This window comes from Lepisma saccharinum, chromosome 1 (genome assembly GCF_977018435.1).
Source record: "Lepisma saccharinum chromosome 1, izLepSacc3.1, whole genome shotgun sequence".
Taxonomy (NCBI): domain Eukaryota; kingdom Metazoa; phylum Arthropoda; class Insecta; order Zygentoma; family Lepismatidae; genus Lepisma; species Lepisma saccharinum.
Window position 1 is genome coordinate 4,577,469 of NC_139229.1, and position 22,032 is coordinate 4,599,500.

The 22,032-nt window shown below is 40.6% G+C and overlaps 1 protein-coding gene across 2 annotated transcripts; it reads right to left on the reverse strand.

Moving 5' to 3' along the window:
- Positions 1–2,369: 2,369 nt before the first annotated feature.
- On the reverse strand, positions 2,370–20,567 carry LOC145995966 (uncharacterized). Of its 2 annotated transcripts, none has more exons than XM_083132494.1 (5): positions 19,969–20,567; positions 19,276–19,476; positions 17,822–18,111; positions 15,144–15,292; positions 2,370–2,548 (listed from the first exon to the last, which is right to left on the reverse strand). In XM_083132494.1, exons 1-5 carry the CDS (start codon positions 20,563–20,565, stop codon positions 2,370–2,372), a joined length of 1,416 nt encoding a protein of 471 aa, XP_082988620.1. In that variant the 5' UTR covers positions 20,566–20,567. The 2 variants fall into 2 exon arrangements, with proteins under 2 accessions (XP_082988620.1, XP_082989224.1); XM_083133098.1 differs by lacking the exon at positions 2,370–2,548 and adding an exon at positions 14,403–14,583.
- Between the last annotated feature and the right edge of the window lie 1,465 nt (positions 20,568–22,032).

Genomic DNA, 22,032 nt, shown 5'->3' on the forward strand with positions numbered 1-22,032 from the left:
TTACCATCACGACGCCATCTTGCAGGCCAACGACTCAGTATTTCTCCACGGAAGATTTGGGTTCGAGTCCCGGGATGGAATTATTTATATTATATTACACGGCCACCCCGGTCGCCTGACATTACTCCCCTGGATTTCTTCCTGTGGGGGTATGTTAAGGACAAGGTGTACTCTATCAAATTGACAACTGTGGAACAGCTTCGTGAGAGGAATAGAGTTGCTATTGAGACAGTTACGCTACAGATGCTACAGGCTACCTGGTGTGAAATCGAGTATCGATTAGACATCCTCCGTGCCACTCGTGGGGCACATGTAGAAATGGTGTGATTGCACAAACAAAACTTCATAACTATGTGTATCAATTGTTGTATCAATCTTCTTTATGCATGGAATACATGTCGTATTACAGACAGTTCAAATTAGAGTGTATCGTCTCGGACACCCTGTATATGTTAGGAAATATTTACCATCACGACTCCATCTTGCAGGCCAACGACTCAGTATTTCTCCACGGAAGATTTGGGTTCGAGTCCCGGGATGGAATTATTTATATTCCTTTGTCAGTGTGAATTCATCAACTTCATCACCTTTATCGCCACGATTAGCAAAGCGAAACAAGATACAAGAAATTACAAGTACCTCTGTACGGCAACATTTGACTAAAGTGATGAACTTACCTCTTTTCCTTGCTTCCTCTAACTCCTATCACGGAAACAAAAAGCAAGAGCACTAGCTTCATGGCTCTCTTTCACCAATGATAGCTACAAGGATACAAGGAAAGTGCAGAAAGGAAGGAACAAAAGCTGGTTATGTATGTAGGAAGACATTTCTGATTTTGTAATCCTTCACTTCCGTGTGTAACATCTGGATCTACTGTGTTCTGTCTTTCGACACTTTGATATTTTCTTGTTACATATTTAGGCGTAATGTTAATTTTATAACATTACGTAGCTTTGAAGTGCAACAGCTGAGCTTAGAACAAGGACAAAGAAAAAACGTATCTCGTTGAAACATGTTTAATATTTTTCTGTACTTACTGAACTTTTATTCCTCAGATAGGCTACTTTCCTGGCTTTCATACCCTGTCTCATCTAGCTGTGGAGCGCGAATAGCGTCATAGAAGCGAAGGAAACCGAGTGGCCAGAGCGAAGGAGTACACGCAGCTGGGAAGGCTTTCCCCCCACTCCACGCAATCCCGTTTCTCTCACGTGTTCATTGGTGGAACCGTTTCGCGTCACTACTTGCGCAGAGACTCGTTTTCCATTGCCTGCTCCACAGTTAGCTGGGACAGAGTATAGTGTTGATAATAATAAATTCATTTCCGTCAGATATGTTTTAATTAAGACATACTATTTGAATTCATCGCGTATTGTTGGTGATAGGTTTTTCCTCCTGCTAAACATGACAATTGCCAACAGTCATACTGGACACTGGCGTAGGCAGATATTTCTTTTCGGACGTGAAATTGCAAATGCGGACAATACAAAGCTGCATTCTAGGGAAAAGGGCGAATACACTATAAAATATTTCTTAAATTACCGCCACTAATCTTCATTTTAAAAGATTCTAAAAAACAAAAATTGTGATCAGGGGCGATTTTAATGGAATTTGCATTTACCACTCTGGTTTTTCCCTAGTTTTTCACTGCTTTTATTTTAAAATGTTGATTTTTCCATCAGTGAATTTCGAGCTAATATTTACATTTGTCACTACTGGATTCTGTCCTCCACCGTGGCTGTGCTGTTTAAGGCATCAGGCTTCTGTCTTCGGTGTACGGGACGCGCTCAGGTTCCAGTCTGCTGGGGAAAGCTTGCAATTTTTTTCGTGTGATCTATTTTGAACTATTTGTTGGTGACATTGCGTCAAGGAATTCTCTACAGTCTACAGTTGTAAAAAGATATGTAGGCGATTTCGCCCCTATTGGTCAATAAATGGTTTCTCTTTGAACTGTGTTAAAAATAAGACGACTGGAAAATTGATAACTACTTTATTTTTCAAATTAACTGTCGGCGTCGAAGGTGGTCATGTTAGCGTTTACGCGTATAACTTCCAGGGTGGAAAATCCTGGAAAAGGGGGGGGGGGCAGGGATGATTTCCCTAGCAACAGCTTTGGCCTCAAGAGTTCCCCCGCGCCAAAATTTCCGGGGGAGGGGAGAGTTCTGTTATAATATTGCTTAAAACCATGTAAGAAATGTGTTGGGACTCAATCTTGCAACGTGATGACACATTAATATGATCAATTGTGTACATAATAACATGTGCATAACATGAGCCTCCAATTATATTGAAGAAAATAAACAAACTATTATCATTAACTCTGTAATTTTATTTGTTATTTCAAGTACATTTTCTGAAGAACAAACCGTAAACTACCAGCTGTGGGATCCTTTCTTTTGCCTCGGGCATCTGGCGCATGCGCACACGCAATTCTGCGCACTAGCGGAGACCGTTGGAGTGCGTTGACCAAACACTGCGTCTGGAATCGGACGCTCTGCGCTGTCGCCTTGCGCAGAAGGGGTCGGGCCAACGGGTTCTCTTTCTAAATACTCTGTGGGGAAAACACAGTTTTTAGTTTTTCTCGCAGACTATAAATATTTATACAATTGAGAGTAAAATTAACGGAAGTAGGGAATAGGAATTGGAATAGGGTACCGAAAGAGATACAAGAAGAAAAAACGGTTAATATCTCCACCCACCACCATCTTTGTTTTTCGTAATTTCTATGTAAATGGGGTCTGGACTTGAAATTACGTTATTTTACGTCTCTTTCCTGCCACTTTTGGCTAATTGCGACGATGAGGATGGGTGGTGATATGGTGAAAGTTCTGAAGGGGCATTCACGAAGAACATTCATGCCCAGGAAGGATTCGACTCCGGGACACCTGGCGTTGTAGAGCGCTATGCTATCCATTTCGCCACAGAGGACGGCGAACAGACAAATGATTGGATAAGTAAACATATCATTATGCCATTTCAGAGTCCTTTCAAACTCAGAATTCCATATTTCTTGTTTCAGTAGTGTTGGAACTATTGGAACGTAAAAATAACAGTCAAAACGGCGGATTGAGTTAAATGATTACATTACACGGTAAAAGTCTTCAAGAGTCCTATTTCGTATCTTTATACCTCTGGTATCGACATATCATGACGGACAATACATACAAGACATGAGTAAGGGCTGTATGTATCTTTTTTGGGGGGAGGGTATGCTACGGTACGCCTTACCGGCACCTTTTATAGGCGAGAATAAAAACTAATAAACTTTTACTTTTACGAAAAAAGTGTGTGTGTGTGTGTGTGTGTGTAACTATATTACATGCACGATCATTTATGAACATGCCACGATATTTGTAGTGTTAGAGGAAAAATAACTGCAATTCTTATTTCTCAGAAAACGCACATGTAAATTGATATGCTACATGAACACCTTCCCATTTGAAAATATGGATGTAATTCCAAGATGGCGGCTTTCAAGATGGCCGCCATAATACATACTAGCCCCATCTGGTGTGCCCCTACCCCAATTACCCATATTCGAAATTTCATCACCCTCCGTCAAGTAGTTTTCAAATTAAAAGGGTGGTGCCGGACTTTTGCCTCACCCTGTATATTGGCGTGGTGTTTACGTGCCATCAAGAGAAAGAAGTGTTTTAAGGGAGATAGAAAAATAGAGATTAAAGAAACGGTAGAGAATGAGAGAAAGGAAAAGAATTAACGAAACCACAGAGAGAGAGGGGGGGCATAGGGAAGTGAGAGAGAGAGAGAGGAAGATATAGAGAAGCCAAAAAAGAGAAAGGAGAAATAGAAAAGAGATATATATGGAGAATGAAACGAAAAGAAAATGGAAAAGCGAGAGATACAGAAAGAAATATAGAAGGAAAAGAAAAAGAGAGAGAGAAGGAAGAGGAATAGCAAAGATCGATAGAGAGAGAAAGAATAAAAAGAAATTGACAGAAAATGGGAGAGAAAATGTAGAAAAAGAAATCGTGAAGAAGAGGTAAAGTAAACACGATAGTGAGGAAAGGTCGAAAGCTGGGAAGAAGAAGCAAAGAAGGAAAAGAGGAAGAGGAAGTTTTCCTCTTCCAATGGGACGCGCTGTAACCATATGCAGTGGCTTTATCAAAGAATTGCTATTCGTTTGCCACTACAGTCGGGAGGCGCTAGCAAGCGGCGTGGAACCACCCGCTCTGGTAGGGACGCGCAGTTGCCGGATTGACCTACTTCAGGATTTTAGCGAGTCCACAGAAACACGTGTAGGATTAAACATCTGGTTAAACAGTCAACAACGGGACACTTGCATTGTTCTCATTCTCAGCAAAAACAACTGATTCTTTAACTACTACTTCTGTTCTTTCATTCATTTTTTGATGTTTTTCCATACAGGTAGATCGAAACATTAATTACACATGTACCAAATGTATCATTAATGTTTAAAAAATCGAGCAATTGCCAAGCGTTTCGTTGTAATTAATTGATCTCTGTATTGCCTGAACCTGTATTATCCTGTAGATTCCCAAATTATCTCACTTCACACACCCACATGTGCCTCCCCGATGGTACAGTGGTAGGGTAAGCGTCGTCGCCTTGTAATCAAGTAGTGCTGGGTTCGATACCCTGTCGAGGCACATAGTGGTTCGGAACTCACTTCCAACTGTAGGTCCATTCCAGATTAGCCGTAGTGTGCATAAAGTGGACTTTAAAACACCAACTCAATCAATCAATTCACACACAATGGATTTGTTCTTGATAAATTCTTCTCTGTAATACAGTAACTCAGTTCTGTGAAATTCTGTATAAAAGGTAAATTTTTGTAGGTTCCGCAAAATATAATTTAAAAAACGTGTTAACGAAACCAAGTTGTACGTAATTTTTTTATACGTTATTCGCCCTAATTTTCAAGAAATACATTTCATTTGTACGTTCTGAAGCTTCAACTATGTCACAGAAGTATAAATTCCATGTCGTTACAAAACAAAGGGCGAGTTTCGTATACAAAAACAGTAGGCGGGCATAGGTGCGGTCGGTATTGAGTTGCGAAAAAGACGAACATCGGGTGTGACAAAGAAGGCACAGAGAGGCAGCATGAAATCAAAGGAGAACGATTTGCCACAGTTGTTCATAACACAAGACGCATTTTCTTTTGTAGGTAATTATGATACGATACTACACAAGTAAAAATATGCCGGTAACTGATGCTTGCAATGTACCATAATAAAAACACAACAGATGTTCTTTCAGTCAAGGTTTTCGGTTGCTGTGTAGAGCAGGAAGGTAAAATGTTTCATGCTTGCCAGAATGTAAAATTCACACGGGAACTTAACGTTAACCTAGAACAAACTTCAGATTGAAACTTCTAGATTCGTTAAATTATCACTTTACGACGGAAATAACATATATTAGCATACTGATACGTACTACGTGCTTAATTTCGCGTGACGCTTAATTTTTTCCCGAGCTTGCCAACAGCTGACTAGCCTGTCCGTCTGTTTGTGCGAACGTGCCAACGTAGAAAACCCCCAGCCACATGGCAGCCAACGAGGAGACAGAATTTTGTCACGTTCTGCCGTTCTGCGTTCTGATTGCACGCCGCTTCTTATCGCGTCCCGACTGTAGTTGGCTTTGGTTATATAAGGGGCGTGGCTATGAAGTACGAAAAGTCGGCACTTTAAGAGGGCGCTGGAGTTTGGCGAAGGTCACCGTGAAAAGCGCTTAAATTTAACATGGGCTTTTTTGCTTTTTGTTGAATATAACGTTTTAGGACAAAAATTTGCCGGAAAACACGAAGCGGATGTGAACTTACTTTATTAAACTTTGACTACATGATAAATGTGCACAAATTGCATTATTTTTTTTCAATTTCCCATAAGGAAATACGTAAATAAGCACAGAATGGTTTTGCGATTTGCGTATAGCACAAACGAAAATGGCCATTATGATGGATACTAACGTAATGCTCAATTATTTTATGACCAATCTAGAAAGGGCTTTTTTTTTTTTTTCCAAAAGACACTTGCACAGCCCAAAATGATTGTTTAAAAAACTCAAAACGGCGAAAGATACGGCCGCCAGCATGTTCTGAAATCCAAAGCGGTTCGCCACCTGGCCAGTAGATGCCTCTGTTGGAAAATTGCCCCAGGCTGACGGGGAGGGCTAGTTCGCGCAGTTGTTTGAATCCTCTGCACAGCTGGGTTCCGTTCCCTCGTCAGAAGATCCCGTAGCTGTCACAGCTGGACATTTCCACTCATTCTTTTGTACAACAAATTTAAAAACTACACCCTGGAAAAATGACCTCTGCAAGTTCTCGCGTTTCTCTGCGTCCAGTTTAAGCCAAAAACGAGACTTCCAAAGTTGCGAGGCTAGCGTTGCGCTGAAAACACGCCGCCGCCATGTTAATACGTCACGCCTTAGAGAGAGCTCGTGTGTCGTCTGCTTCGAGCGTCCAGTTTACTGCGGGTAGCCCGCGGTGAGCGAACATGTGCAGCAGTTTTACAAATCTGTACAGATTTAAATAATGGAAGAAGGAGCGATAGTGGAAAGGAAAGCCATGCTTTGTAATGATCATTCTTCCATGAAATATCCCTGCTGCTCACGTGCAAGAGAAATGAAAGGGTTCTGCTGCGTGCTTGTTCTCAGGTCATGCGAAAAAATATTGCTTGTAAAATTGGTTGCTGACCAAACTTTCAAAAATATATATATTTTAAACTTATATTTATCGAAATTTACCGTAACCTATGTAGTGCAAAATAAGAATTTTCACATTCTTCACTTTATTTATAAAGCCTATTTTACTTTATTTTCCATAAAGCAATTTCAGTTTGTGTTTCATTTCTGTTGCTCAAGTTATGATCAAATATTTTTGGGCAATTAAGAGAAAATACACTGAGAAGATTACATCACAGTACATGTTAATACTTAGTTTATGTATAATTATTAGAAGGAAATAATGTGTATAACCAAGGGCGTATTTAAGGGGGGTTCAACGGGTCCACCCTCCTTTGGTTCAGTAAAATTACCAGAGTTACCTGTTCATCCGTTTGTTCATGTAAATTTCCTCGGACTTACTTTATTCTCTTAAATTAGAGACGTAGGACAGGGAAGGAAATTACGAAATTCCACACACCAGATGGGACTGCAGACCAAATGTCTGCAATTTCCTGATAGTTTCGGAATTTCTGCGATAAGAAACTGCATTGAGACTGTCAAATCAGTTACCCCCCCCCCCTCTCGAGTCATCTTAAAGATATTTGGTTTTTAAAAACGCAGTGACACAAGATGAACAGAAAAGTATTAATACTAGCGTGACTTTGTGACTACATACACACAACTTTGTCGGGTCTAGCACTCCCTGCTCTCCAACAAGCTTCTGGCCAGCAGTGTCCTGGATTTTCACTTACGAAATAAAGCAACCCTATTCATACCAAAAGTTGATCCATCCCCCCACCCCTCCACGTGAACTATATATACGCCCATGTGTATAACAATATCCCATTCTGAAATGGTACGATATATTTTGAATTTTGTACTGCGAAAATAGCCGCCTCATCTCGTTACCCCGAACGCATTAATTTGTTGGTTCACAACTTCACCACTAATTATCCTATCGAGACGAGACATGGCAGCCTTGGTCTCGTTCTCGTTGAGTTGTAAATGTCTGTCTCCTGTTTATTTGTAAATGTCTCATTGACAGTCTCGTCTCGATTTATAAACATCCGTCTCGGTTTGGGAGGGCAATTCTCGTTCTCGTCTCAAGTCTTGAAAAATATAGAATTAACAACGTATGCAAAGGCCATTATAAATACAAAAAAACCCTTTCTTAATATAATTATTATACACAAAATTCATGATTTATCTGAGGAAGTCGCATGTTCCAGGTTTGACTCTCGACCTGGGCATGACTGTTTCCTTGTGAGTGACATTTCATTAAACTGGAAATTGTTACATGGGAGGATGTTTGCTCGAAACTTTGGGGACAGCTAGGGGGATGCTTCTATTGTTAATGTTAGTGTTGCTCACGAGACGAGACATTTTGCGTCTCGTCTCATAAAAGGAGATGGGACAAGTGAATGTTTTCGAAATGAGATGGGACAGAAGAAAAGGTTCGTCTCGTATCGTGGCAGGTTGGGTGATACTTAGATTGTGCTTGTTGTTGGTGGTGGTGGTAGAGTGTGTGTGTGTGTGTGTGTGTGTGTGTGTGTGTGTGTGTGTGTGTGTGTGTGTGTGTGTGTGTGTGTGTGTGTGTGTGTGTGTGTGTGTGGAGGGGTGTCCTCCTGCACCCCGACTTCGAATACTGCTTGTAGTCATTCATCTTCATTGTAGCAATTAGCCAAAAGGGGGAAGAAATGTGATGTTAGAGAAGATACATACTAAATTAACCATGCGTTCTCATCGTTGTGGTTAAACAGTGACAGAAAAGCGACGTAAAAGTAGGCTAAATACAAAAATTTGCAATATATATATTAACTGAAGAAAACTGTCATTTACTGCAGGAAATTTAAAAACTCACCGTACCTTTTTATACCGTATCACCTCTTATATTGCAGAAATTGGCGTGTAAACCAGTGTGTTCTAAACGTATTATCTTAAAATTTGCGAAGAAAATATTATGACGAAAATAATTGTAATTCCAGAAAAGGCATTCCTATAATATTAAGTTCTTGCCAGTCAGAACTAACCTATGTATTCGCAATGAGCAAGGCTGTTCACGTGTTCAGCCATTGACTGTTACAAGGTTTGCTTTGTCACCCTAATGGGAAAACCTTCTATCGAGTGGCTGAATTATAGTAAATACTGCTATAACTGCTAGGGCATAATTCATCTCCAAGAAACGGAGCACAGATTTTTGCACTGGAAGTTGTAAGATACTTGTTTTACAAGTAACAAGTGACTTTGCTGTCGCTTCCGCGGCTCATGCTAAGTTGACGGGACGAGCAGAAGCCCCGCCTGCACGCACTTCTAAGTGATGACGTCAGATGACCTCCTGTCTGTGGAGAGGACGTTTTCAAATCCGTGACGTAGGAGGTGAATTTCAGCGGTGATTGAAGGCGTGTTTCTCGAGAACCGAAACAAATATCGCCGAGATATTTTGCACTTCTCATGTTTGTGTCATTATCTGTAAAATGAATGGATTTAAAACGTTTTTCATGTCAAAGTGGAAATGTCCATTGCCTCTTTCTCAGGCAAGAAACCAAGAAAGCAGGAAGACCATCCGTTTATGTATGTTTAGGTGTAGAGAAGCAGAGCATATTTACCATGAATTGGAATCAGTGACACTTTATATCGAACCCTACGGCCAAGGACGTATTTTGAAAGACTTAAGTTCAAAAATTAAATAATGAAAATAACTAAATAATACCTAGGTAAAATAACTAAAATTAAATAATGAAAATATGCTTATTTAAACGATGGTTACTTATTTCCGCAAAACTTATTGGAAGGCAAGGATTATATTGGGATCATACGACTTTGAATGATAGTACCAAAGAAGATTTATTACTACATGCATAAAATATTACCAGCAATTTTACTTTTCGTCAACTGAATCTAACATCCTTTTTTGATATTCAATAAATATTCAATTCTTTATCTATTTCACATTAATTTCCTTGCCAGGACAGTTCCTATATTTATTTTTTTACACATTTTGTCGACCTTAACTACATGTAAGCTAGATAATAAATACATGATGTTATATCACTATCGTTATACCGCCTTTTTACTATTCATATTATAAAAATATAATAATTAATTTGAATATGTCAATTCATACTACTTTAATTAATTTAATGCAATTATACTTATTTTAACTTAACATTATTATTATTTTGAGACATTAGGTGAGGACCTCCCTCCGAAATATATACTAGAAACGTGCCTGCCTACCGCGTCCGATTTGAATAAAATATAGAAAAGGGGGGAGGGGGTGTAGCGCTTCCTCTTTTTACATTGCCACAGTTTTTTTACCTGATATGTAGTATTTTGTGAGTCAACGCTGTAGTACAGCACCTTGAATAGCTGTAGTCAGGAAATACATGTATACACACACACACATGCATACTATTGATGATTCGCAAGGAAACTTCTTTAAATTCCCAAGCTTGTTCCGCTCGCAAATCGTTCTCTCTAAATTACAATAATATTGTCGTTGCTTACATATATATATATATATTTGTCTGTCTGTGTGTGTGTGTGTGTGTGTGTGTGTGTGTGTGTGTGTGTGTGATGGTGTGTGTGTGTGTGTGTGTCCTAGAACATCACTACTTCCAAGCGTCGTCGCCTTGTAATCAAGGGGTCCAGGGTTCGATACCCGGTGGAGGCAGATAGTGGTTCGGATTCCACTCTAAACTGTAGGTCCAGTCCCGATTAGTCTTACTGTGCATAAAGTGGACTTAAAACACTAAATCAACCAGCCAACGAAAAGGTTTACTGTTTCTTTGCAAATCTTCAATTAATGTAAAATTTAGTATAAAAACATAATTTTGGCTGACTTGCTAACTTGAGATTTAAAAAACAAATTATTGCTTCGAATTCTTCATTAACAATAACAAAAGTGATATAAAATATAGGATAAAATTCTTGCCTTCACTGAGAATCAAATTAGAGATGTACAGATTAGGAAAGGCGAGGGAGAATTTCCTGGCTTCTTCCTAAGTCTTTAAGACTTCTTTCTAAGTGTCAAAAATGGCGGGTAAAAATGGAACAAAGGCAGGGGGTAATGGTGTTATAGTAGTGCTGTAATTAATACTAATAATAAATTAGCAGTTCACCACGTGGTTGGTTTTCTTTGACACAACCCCGAACTAACATCTGCATTATTGCTCTATAGTATCTTCTGACATCAGACCCACACCTAAGGGAGAGGCCATACCCCCCTCTCAAACTATGAAATATTATTTGAACCTATAAATATCTACGAAATTACTATTGACGATTTTTCAGATTTTGCAAGAATTTCGTGGTGTTTCTTTAATTTGGATTATAATATTGTAATTCTACAATTGTATGTTTAATTCTCTAGCTGTAATACTAACAAGCATTGTTGGTTACATCTAACACCCCCATAGGCGCCGACTCCATGGGGCTTGGGGGGGCTCGAGCCCCCCCCCCCCATGTTAACGATGTGGGACAGAGTCCTCCTATTAATTTTGCTTAAGAGGATATAATGTATTATTTTGCTTCTCTTGTAAAGTTTACTCTGAATTGTGCCACATGAACTTAACTTTAAATACACATTTGAAATGTTATAGACCATCAACTCTGGGGAGCTGAGACCGCTAAACCATCAATTTGGGGGGAGCTATGACCAGAGACAGCAAAACACATGACTTATTACTATATACTAAGTATATAATTACGAGTATTGTTAACATTTTTACTAAAAAGAGTTTCAAAAGATGTGCCTGAACTATGAGAGTGGATGCGACGTTCGGACTACAAATGGGTCTCACATGACATTCAGAACGAGATACTTGATATATTAGGGAGATCTGTTTTGCGTTCCGTGGTAGCAGATATTAAAAGTCGGGAATATTTTGCTATTATGGTTGACGAAACTTGTGACATATCCATCTGTGAACAATTGACATTTTGCATTCGAACTGTAAAAAAAAAAAATAATATTCCTGAGGAATTCATAGGTTTTTACGAGATTCCGAACACTGAGGCCAAAACTTAAAAAAGGGAAGGAGTGAGTCATTCATTATTTTTTTCAGTGATCAGAGCCCCCCAATAATTTTGAAAAGTCGGCGCCCCTGAACACCCCCAACAGCATTTCGCCGACCACAGTGGCGGAATAGTAAGCACAGCATGCTACGAAGCCAGAAGTCACGGGTTCGAATCCTGGCTTGGTCAGAAGTGTTATTTGTGAGTGTTTCATCATATCGTCACTCATCCTCGTCGTCGCGATTAGACAAATTTGGAATAAAGAGACGTAAAAATAAAATAACTCAATGAATTCAACAACATTTCGGATCTTCTCTTTATTCCACATTTTCGGATCTGTCCTACCCCTTCAAAAAAGTTCTGGCTATGGGCCTGTCTGGTATGATTTAGCTCTAAACGCACGACCCTGAAAATAGGCGGCCGGACAGAATTGCGCTGGTGCCACATATGGGAAAAGCAAAGCGAGGGCGGGACAAAAGTAGCTGGTTCCCACACACTGTGTGGCAACATCAAACGGGCTGCGTTGCCTAGTTCGAGCGTCAGACCGACCTCTCTCTGGGGCACTTTTGTGTCATACCTGACCTTACGAGCAAATACTGCCAGTTTGCACCACATGGATTACAAAGACCAACTCTACAACGAGATTTTTAATTCTCTTAAGCCTCCGAACACACGCGTTGTGCTGCGACGTGGCAACAGCGCCAACTTCTGCCACCCGCCTAATTTCATGGCCGTGCCTTTATTACTCTCTCCACGAAAGTCCAGTGAAGGTCGGAGCCATAGGCGTGCACACACGGGGGGGGGGAGGGGGCAAATGCCCTCCCCTAATCATTGGCGTCCGCAGATTTTTTTCGCCGAGGGACAAGCAAAGTATTTCTCCATGGGGCATACTACCCCGATGATAGTATTGCCCCATCAAAAAACACCTCTAGAATTTGAAATTATCGCATTCCTGCATCCTCATTATAATAATTAATGTAAATTATTATGACTGAAATCAAATTATACTTGTGAAAATGTACTTTTAGGTTGACATTCGGTTTCTAAGAGGAGATGAGGCCATCCTTTTCTTGTCCCCCTTCCAGACGTCCATGCCACTATATTATTATACAGGGTGCGGCACGTAAAACCAGCCCGCTGTAATCCTGATATAATTGCTTTGCTAATGAACATGTAAAACATCTAAATGAACATGTCAACAGAAGATGGCGTTGCATGAGTTACTAATTCTGTTTCTCACCAACAGGTGGCTTGTGAACCCGTGGTCGAGTGAAAGCAGTTGAGAATCAGGCCTTGTTGGGTGAAGCCGTGATAATGCCGTATTTGATTCCTGAGCGTGTTGCAATTGTTGAAGCTTTTGTGCGCACCGGATCCTTTGTGCAAACAAGGAAGTTGTTTCAGGAGAAATTTCCAGGACGTCCTGTCCCAGCACAATACAGGATTTGATTGGGAAATGGAGGCGTACAGGATCTGTTGCAAATGCTCCCAGGGACAGACGACCATCTGTCTGCACACCTGAATTACGGAGGCAGGTGCAGAACATAATGGCGAGAAGTCCTCGTAAATCAACGAGGAAATTAAGTCAACAGGTTCCAGCTAGTGAGCGAAGTTGTAGACGTGTGTTAAGGGCGCTGAAGTTAAAACCTTACCGGATAAGTGTAGTGCAACAACTGAGGGAGCTTGACCCGGGGAAGAGGGTGGATTTTTGTTCATGGCTATTGACGAAAGTTGCCAGTGGTGTTTTGGATCCATTGATGCTCTTCATGAGTGACGAGGCGTGGTTTCACCTGTCGGGATACGTAAATTCCCAAAACAATCGCTATTGGTCGTCACAGAATCCACACGTAATCCACGAGCAGCCATTGCATGACGAAAAGATTGGTGTTTGGTGTGCCATTTCCGCACAACGCGTTATGGGGCCCATATTTTTTGAAACCACAGTAGACAGTATCGTGTATTTGGGAATTCTGGAAGAATTGACAGAAGAGGAGCGTCAGTTCTGTTACTTTCAGCAGGACGGATCAACAAGCCACACATCAAATGCTTCACTATCCCGTGTGCATGAAATGTTTACTCCAGAGAGGACAATTAGCAAAGGCCTGTGGCCTCCTCGGTCACCCGACTTGTCAACTTGTGACTTTTACTTGTGGGGAATGTTAAAGGGGAAAGTATTCGAAACAAATCCACACACAATTGAAGAACTCAAGACCTCCATCCAGAATGTCATGAACAGCATCAACACTCAAGAATTAACAAAGGTGTACATGAATCTCCTGAAACGTGCTCAGACGTGTGTTGAAGTGGGTGGAGGACACTTTGAGCATCTATTGTGAAGGTGAGAAATCTTAACACACAACATTAAATTTCATTTGGTGTATTGCTTTTGTTTGATTTTGTTTTAATTTCACTTAATCATTCAAATTGTTCATTTAATGATATCTTATGAAGGGACGGGCTGGTTTTAAGTGCCGCACCCTTTCACCTAGAAATTTAGGATAGAGGAATCTGATCGCCGTTATTAAACGATATTATATTCTTAAAGAAAAAGAAGTATTTTCAAGCCAATGAATATTCAAAGCAACTACGGGGAAGGGGATGCAGTGGCGCAACAACAGGGGGGCAGGTGGCATTGGCCCCCATCCTTGGACGGAAATCAATTTTAGGGGCAAACATGGAAGTAAAGGAAAGCAAGACTAGCAGAATCTAAGAGTAGCAGGTCAAAAGGATACTCAAGAAGGGACTAGTTTAGTTTTCACAGAGCTGCAATTGGCTCCTCCATTTCAAATTTCATACAAATAAAAATACGTATCGTAAAATTGAATTTTCTTGCTCGCTTCGCTTGCAATGTCTGCTTTTCTTGCAATCTTGTTAAGTTCAGAGCAGTAGCTAGGGGTCGGCGGGAGTTGGTCCTGGACGCCGAACGATCTAAATGAAAAAAATGTAAAAGAGAATTACTTTTTTCCCGCCATATATTAAATCAATATTGTTTTCATCTTGCAAAAATTTAGATCTGAAAAATTTCTTGCTCGCTTCGCTTGCAATTTCTTTTCTGTAATACATTGCAAATTTCCAGGGAGAGAAGTACTGCTGCTAAACGGATTTCTCTTACGTGGATGAACAACTGTTTGGAGAAGAAGGAGCGCGCACATTTCAGATCCAATGTGATTTTTACTGTTGGTTTGTTTATATATATATATATATATATATATATATATATATATATATATGGGGTGCGTATATATACACACTCATCAATGCAATAAAACTTAAACAGTGAGATAAAATTAGGTTTTTCTTTCCCGACTGAACTTTCATCAAGGCTTTTGCCCCTCCCCCCAATTCAGAGAGTCTGCGCACGTCTATGTTCGGAGCTTCCCTCTGCCTCCTCCAAAGCAGGTGGGCGGCGTGACCTTGACTGGACTATTTCAATGACTTCAGCTTTAGTGACTTTCGAACGTCACAATTCTTCCACTTGCCACACTCACCCGTGGGAGTTCTTTGCTGAGGGACCTCAAGGCGGGGCAGGTCCTTGCTCAAGGAAATCGTCAGCTGCTCCAGTTGCTTCATCTGCGACGAGAACGCCCCCAGCATGGGCTGCAGCTCTTGGGCTACTTTCACAATGACGGACGATTGCCTGCAAAAAATCATTACCGACTGATTGATTTGCTTTGTTTTACTTCGCTTTTTGTGCCACTTTTGGCTAATTTGCGAAGATGGGGATGAGTGATGATATGATGAAATTGATGAACGGACACTCATGCCGAAGCCGGAATTCGAACCCGGGACCCCTGGCGTCGTAGAATACATGTATGAACAGTGTTGGTGACTAGAGCGTCGGGAGAGAGGGGAGATCATTTTCTTACAGAAATTGATTAATCATGGCTGTGAGTGTTCTGCACTGTTAGAAAGTATAAACTTTAATGTAGGCCGACACAGCGCAAGAAACCGAAAATGATTCTACATGGAGAGGTCAAGTGTCAACACGCATAGGTTTTCACCTGCAGTGCGCATGCAGAACACGGTGAATGAACTATTAAAATCTGTACACTTTGATATGTTAGCAGACTCACGTAGTGTGCTGAAAAAGAAGTTAATCACAACAATAAGTTAATAAATTGATGTAAATATTGTGTACATAGACGTTCATACTTTCATGTATTCTTTTTTTTCTCTCTTCTATCTTGTTATTTATTCACAGTGTATTATGTTCAACATAATTGGGAAATTTATCCTGTGCTGAACAAATAAATAATAATAATAATAACCCATGGACCTAACCAAGTTGACACACGTGCAGAGGGTTGAAAAAGTCTCAGCGAGGAACATTTCCACCATGAGCCGAGAACAAAGTGTCAGGGGCGGGGTTAGCCCATAAGAAACCGTGCCCGTCTTCGCCTGGCACAGCGAGGGAATTTTCGCAGTGTTGACGCAGTTGCCACCTTCAGAGAAAAGTCGCTAAATACGACTGATTTGTAAGACCCGTTGGGGAAATAATTTCTGCCTACTTTTGGAGAAACGAACCTAGTATTTTTCCAAAGTTAAATGAACATTTTGATAATAGATAGATGCGCCTAGAGGGCCATCCAGACTTTTTTAAAAATATAAAAGTAAAAAATCCTATGATGATGCGAGTTTCCTTTGGCATTTCGACAATTTCTTTTCATATCAAATATATTTTCGACATCCAGTTAGAATACATGTGCATGGAAGAGGAGAAGGTGATAGGATTTGTTTTTCCTTTCCTCTTATAATTGTTATATTTTTAGAGAAGTGTCATGTAGTGTATAAAGATTAGTGAGTGAAGATGAATCGGATTAGTGCGTTATTACTTAAACACATGTTGTTTTCCACGTTACTAAACGAGGATGAACATCTTGGCCAGTGGCGCAACCTCAAGGGGCATTGCGGAAGTTTTTTTTTTCTATTTACCTGATCACGTTGGCACTACCCATCATAGTTGCCGCCGGCCGCCACTGCCTACAACTACCGTGACAAGTGTGTAAAGTTGTTAAATGTGTGTGTAGAGAAATATTTATACATTTATATAGAATTACTAAACACCACTATGTTGTGCAGCAAGCATTTTATAGGTGGCAATCGATCTACACCTAAAAAATCTAGCAGTTCTGTATTTGAGTGAACAGATAAGTGATTTTTTATTCATTTTAGGTAATGTTATTTCATTTTACGGTTACAATATTTTAACATTCGGAGTGTTACTTGAGGTCTCGGTACCTATTCGTTCCGTGAATGCAGGAAAATGATAAGTAGCTAATGTTCAAATTATGTTCAGCGATTTCCACTTATTCTAATGATTACGCATACCAATTACACCAAATATATACCTGTCGATTTAGTACAACTTGTAGTTGTGACTGCTTGTATAGTTTTACTAGTTATAATGGACTTTCGTGTGTATAATTGGTTTTTTGACTTTCTTTCTGGTTTGCTGGACTTGATCATGCGAATTCAACTGTTTTCCAGAATGCATTGCATGTAGTGTTGCCCACGGGACGAGACGGGACAGGCTTTTAAAAATTCGAGACGAGACGAGATTGACCATGTGTCATAAGACAAACGAATATTTTCGAGACGAGACAGCATTTCCACAAGACTCCACGAGACGAGACAGGCCAAAGTCTCGTCTCGTGGGCAACACTAACTGCATGCTGACATCAAGTTGAATATCGTAGTCTTCCTAGAAATAAGGAAGGGCTGCGAGAGGTAATTGTGTCGATTCATTGGGGATGAAATAGGCGGATGTTCATCCTTGGCAAAAGGAACGAACAACCGCCTACGAATTTACGTAGTCGAATTATAAAATACCCATTTATATCCACATTTCTAAATAACTGGTACAACAGACAGATTCACATTTAGGTGCTAGGTTGGTATAATTTACCTGGGATGAGTGAGACCCTTCTCCTGAAATGGATGCCGACTGTAATTCAACTCCTCTACCCACCAAAACTACGATCATTCACCTCTCTACGACAACATCCTTACCACATCTTGCACTCGCACCAATCCGGATTCTCGCTCGTGCTGACGTTTACACTTCCTCGTTTCTCATTCTTTCCAAACATGCCAGAATATCATTCATTGACAACACTGACAGACAACTAGGCTATGTTTACTGTAGTACACGTAAGGTTGGCTGTACCTGTTGATGACCTGAGGAACCTTCTTCCCAAAAGAGTCCTGGGTGTTGTGGTAAGTCCTCTTGATCTCCTCGTACTGTGTTTCCAGGATCTGCAACTGCTTGGCCGTGAGCCTCGGCTTATCCAGGAATCTGAAGAAGTTCCTGACGGCCATGTTGTATTCCTCCTTCCTCTTCCTGTGTTCCTGCACGAGCTTCTTCACGGAATCCTCCTCCTCGGTCGCCGAAATGATCTGCTTCTGAAGATACCTCATCTTCACGGCCGAGTTAAACTTTGCGTTGGTGCATCTTTTCTGTGAGGAAAATGGCATTGTGATCAGGTTTCCTTTTCTTTTTAATGGGTCAATTCATGTACAACACTAACAAGATTGGAACGGTTTAGACGGTTCTATGTCTGCTCCTCTTCCCGCCTGCTTTTGAGAAGAAGGCTCAAGACTATATGTACAGTCACCGACAAAAAAATGGGTCACTTAGTTCCTGAAGTAGTACTTGATCTCTGCAAGGCGCTATGTGTGTTGCCTAATTCTACGGCGGTGGTAGAACTTGCCATTGTGTGTGTTGCCACAGTAAGGCAAGGGAAGGGGGTATTTCAGGCTCTGTGTGTCCCATGTTTATTGCCGGTGGCTGTAGCTACATTCATGGACGCATTTGGATTATGACGTTCCGTTTGAAGTCAAAGTGTTTGACTTAATGTTTTGTTAACTCTAAGCAAATGTGTAGGATTACTTAAAGAATTTGGTTCTTGTAAACAATCTTTCGATTGTCGCATGTAGCATGCTCACACGAATCTGAGCGATCTTTCAGTGGTAGCAGATCGAGTCGAAAGGATCCGTGAGGAAATCGCCCAGATTCCTGTGGACATGTTACGTCGAGCTATGCAGGATGTCCCTCAATGACTGCAGGAATGGTTGCTAAGAAAACGTCGTCATCTACTGGACGTCATCACCAATCCCCTCTCTTCAGCAGTATGTATATAGTATGTAATAGCATTCTCTACACTATTCATTTGCATGATTAAATCTCTTGCAGCTATTTATTCTCTTTTTTAAACCTCAGTTTCGAAATATTCCGTCTCCTTTAGACACTTTTTATTATGAACTGTAAATACACGACTAGTAAGAAATAACACTACAACACACATAAGAAAAATCAAATAGAGAACTCGGTACTTCCTCAGAACTCGCGTGATTTCGTTTGTCGACTGTCTACTTTGAATATCTCAGACAGAGATTGTTGCCATTGCAGTACAAGAAGCGAACCTGCGTTTAAAATGGCCGAAAGGATTCCGAGCTCTAGCAAACTAGTCGACTACGAAGGAGATTCGGACACCAGTGCGAATAGCTGTCTGCTACCTAACCATGGTCTCGGAGATAGCGCTCTAGCATTCGTTGACTATACAGTACATATTTGTTTCTACAACTATCTCTTGTCCATGAAGCTAGCGTACCTCCACGTACCTTGGGATGGTCATGATCCATCAATTCGCTTATGGTATCCCGCAGCCGGAACATTGATCTGTCTGTCAGCTGCAGACAGGAACTGAAGTTACCCAGAGCAGACAGCAAGTTCATCGACTGAGTCGCTTTCGAGTGAATGTCCTGGAGTCTGTCGGAAATCGTGGACTCTTGGATCTGATCACGTGTCAATTTGATCTGAAGCTGTGAAAACAATAAGGGTTTTATTGGATTCGATTTATTCATTTGGTGTTTAAGTCCACTTTATGCACAGAAAGGCAATCGGGACTAGACCTCAGTTTAAAGTGAGATCTGAACCACTATGTGCCTGCACCGAGTATCGAACCCGGGACCCCTTCATTACAAGGCGATGACGAAATCGTACACCATCGGGGGTTGACCTTTTATTATTGGAGGTCAAGGTCGTCACCATATTTTTTTGTAGGCGTTAATATATAATTTTACTGTAGAAATAATAATAGCAACAACAACAATAATAATAATAACAACTACGACGCCAGAGGTACCGGGTTCGAATCCAGACCTGATCATGGATGTTCCTTGTGTGTCGCTTCATCAATTTGATCATATAATCATTTAATGCCTATCGTCACGATTAGTCAAAAGCGGCAGAATAGCGGAGTAAAATAAACCAAATCAACAATTTCTCTGAAAAAAAAAATCACAAAGCCTTACCTTTTCCTTGTAACTTCTTAATTTATGCTGGTTTTCAAGCCTGTTTTCCGATGATACTTTCTTCCTTACAATTTCAACTTGAAAATGAGCTTCTTGAGATGTTGTCCCCGTTTTAAGACTATTTTCATCGTTGGTCGCTTGGTTCCCATGCCTTCTGTTTCGGACATGACGTCTGCGCACGCCATCTGTTGTTCGCCCAGTACCGTTAGTGTCCGAATTGTCGAAGGAGTCATTGACAAACAACATACTGAGTGAGATACTTCGGCAACAGTAGCATTGACAATCGTTCGGGTCGGTTGCGTGACTGGATTCCTTCCCCTCACTGCAGAGCTTGTTCAATTCCTGAGTTTCGCGCGTGACTCGATCCGGACCCTGGACGGGGCTTCGTTGCGAGTTTCTCTCTGCATTGAGCAGCAGCAAGTCTGCGGACCTATCACTGGTGTCCGAATCTCCTTCGTAGTCGACTAGTTTGCTAGAGCTCGGGATCCTTTCGGTCATTTTAAATGCAGGTTCGCTTCTTGTACTGCAATGGCAACAATCTCTGTCTGAGACATTCAAAGTAGACAGTCGTTTGTCAGGAAACCATGCTTTCCACATCACTTAGAATTTTTCATACACATCGTCGCTATGGTTATCAATCCGTTGATTGTTGAGTCATCTTTTTGGAATTTAGGAAAGAAAAATAAAGGGATAAAATTAAGCGAGGGTGGTTCAGTCTGTGGCTGCTGTCATGAAAACAGTTAAACTTCGGCAGTCAGTTATCAAAACGGACGATAAAGTAAATTAGTTCATTATTTTAACTTTTAATTACGAAGTGGACTGAATCAGTGCTTATTATTACGAAAAAGCCAGAAAAAATACGTTAAATTAAAGTGAGCGAAGGAACAAGGTCGCCAAAATTTGTAGCTTTTATCTGAATGTTCTGCAAGGTTATTGAATTTTGGGGGGAGGGACTTTTTAATTTCCGGAGGGGATTCCTCCGTGGCCACCCTATGAATTCATCGCTGCTTATAGGTGTTCGCAAGGGGTGGAGTAAAGAGAAGTCGCTCGACTCCCTTTGGAATAAGGAAAAATCGTCTACTTCTCCTTCCTCCCTCCCTTTTACTTCTAACTGCTTTGGACCTTTTCTCGGTTTTAGTACTGCTTCGTTCGCGTTTATTTCTTCTCTTCTTGACCCATTTTTTGTCACTCCCTTCTTTGTTTTTTCTATCGAACTTCTGTTTTTCCTTCTCACTCTCTATTTTTCTGCCTGTTTTCTTCTTTGTCTGTTATTTTCTATTTTTTCATTCTCTTCTCTCTTCTTATTTATTCCCTTCTCTCTCTCTCTCTCTCCCATTGTCGCTTTCGTATTTCTCTCCTGTTTCTCTCTCTCATTTTTATTTTTCTCTTTGTTTCTGGCTTCTTCATTTCTTTATCTCTTTCACTTTTCTACATCTTCCTCTCTAAAGTAAGAATCACGAACCTTCCGACCTTCTGTAAACAACCGTCTCACTTCGAGTAACGTATCACTCCGCGCCAGCTGTTCGTGAATGGTGCGGCCATCATATGCTGCTCACTCGCAACCTTTAATTTTACGTAACATGGATAAACGTATTCTAATTTTAACTGATAATCTACACTTTGAAGTATAATAAATTTTCTACAAGTGATTAAATACGTGTTCTCGTTCAAGAATGAACATATTTTTCTACGCCAAAAGTTCCATTTATATGACACTGGGTTAACAGATCCCCCCTTCCCCCTCCTCTCTCATTATGACAGCACCAAAGTTATACAAGAGTGTGAGAGATTCGTTTCAGTAATTCAAGCCTTTTGGTTTTATTTCCACCAAATTATTGCCCAACATTGTTGACATGTGGAGTATTGTTTTTCTCCTTTGTGCAACAAATATACCGCCAGTTTTAGCAGAAGCTAAACAAAGATAAGCCGGGGAATAAAAAGAGATTGTTTATCTTTCTCTCGGTTTCTCGTGCACTTGAAAACAAGAAGACGATAATAAGCACATTATTCACGCACGTCTCATGCAAGTAATGTATTTTCTTACCTTGATTCAGTACTTCCTTT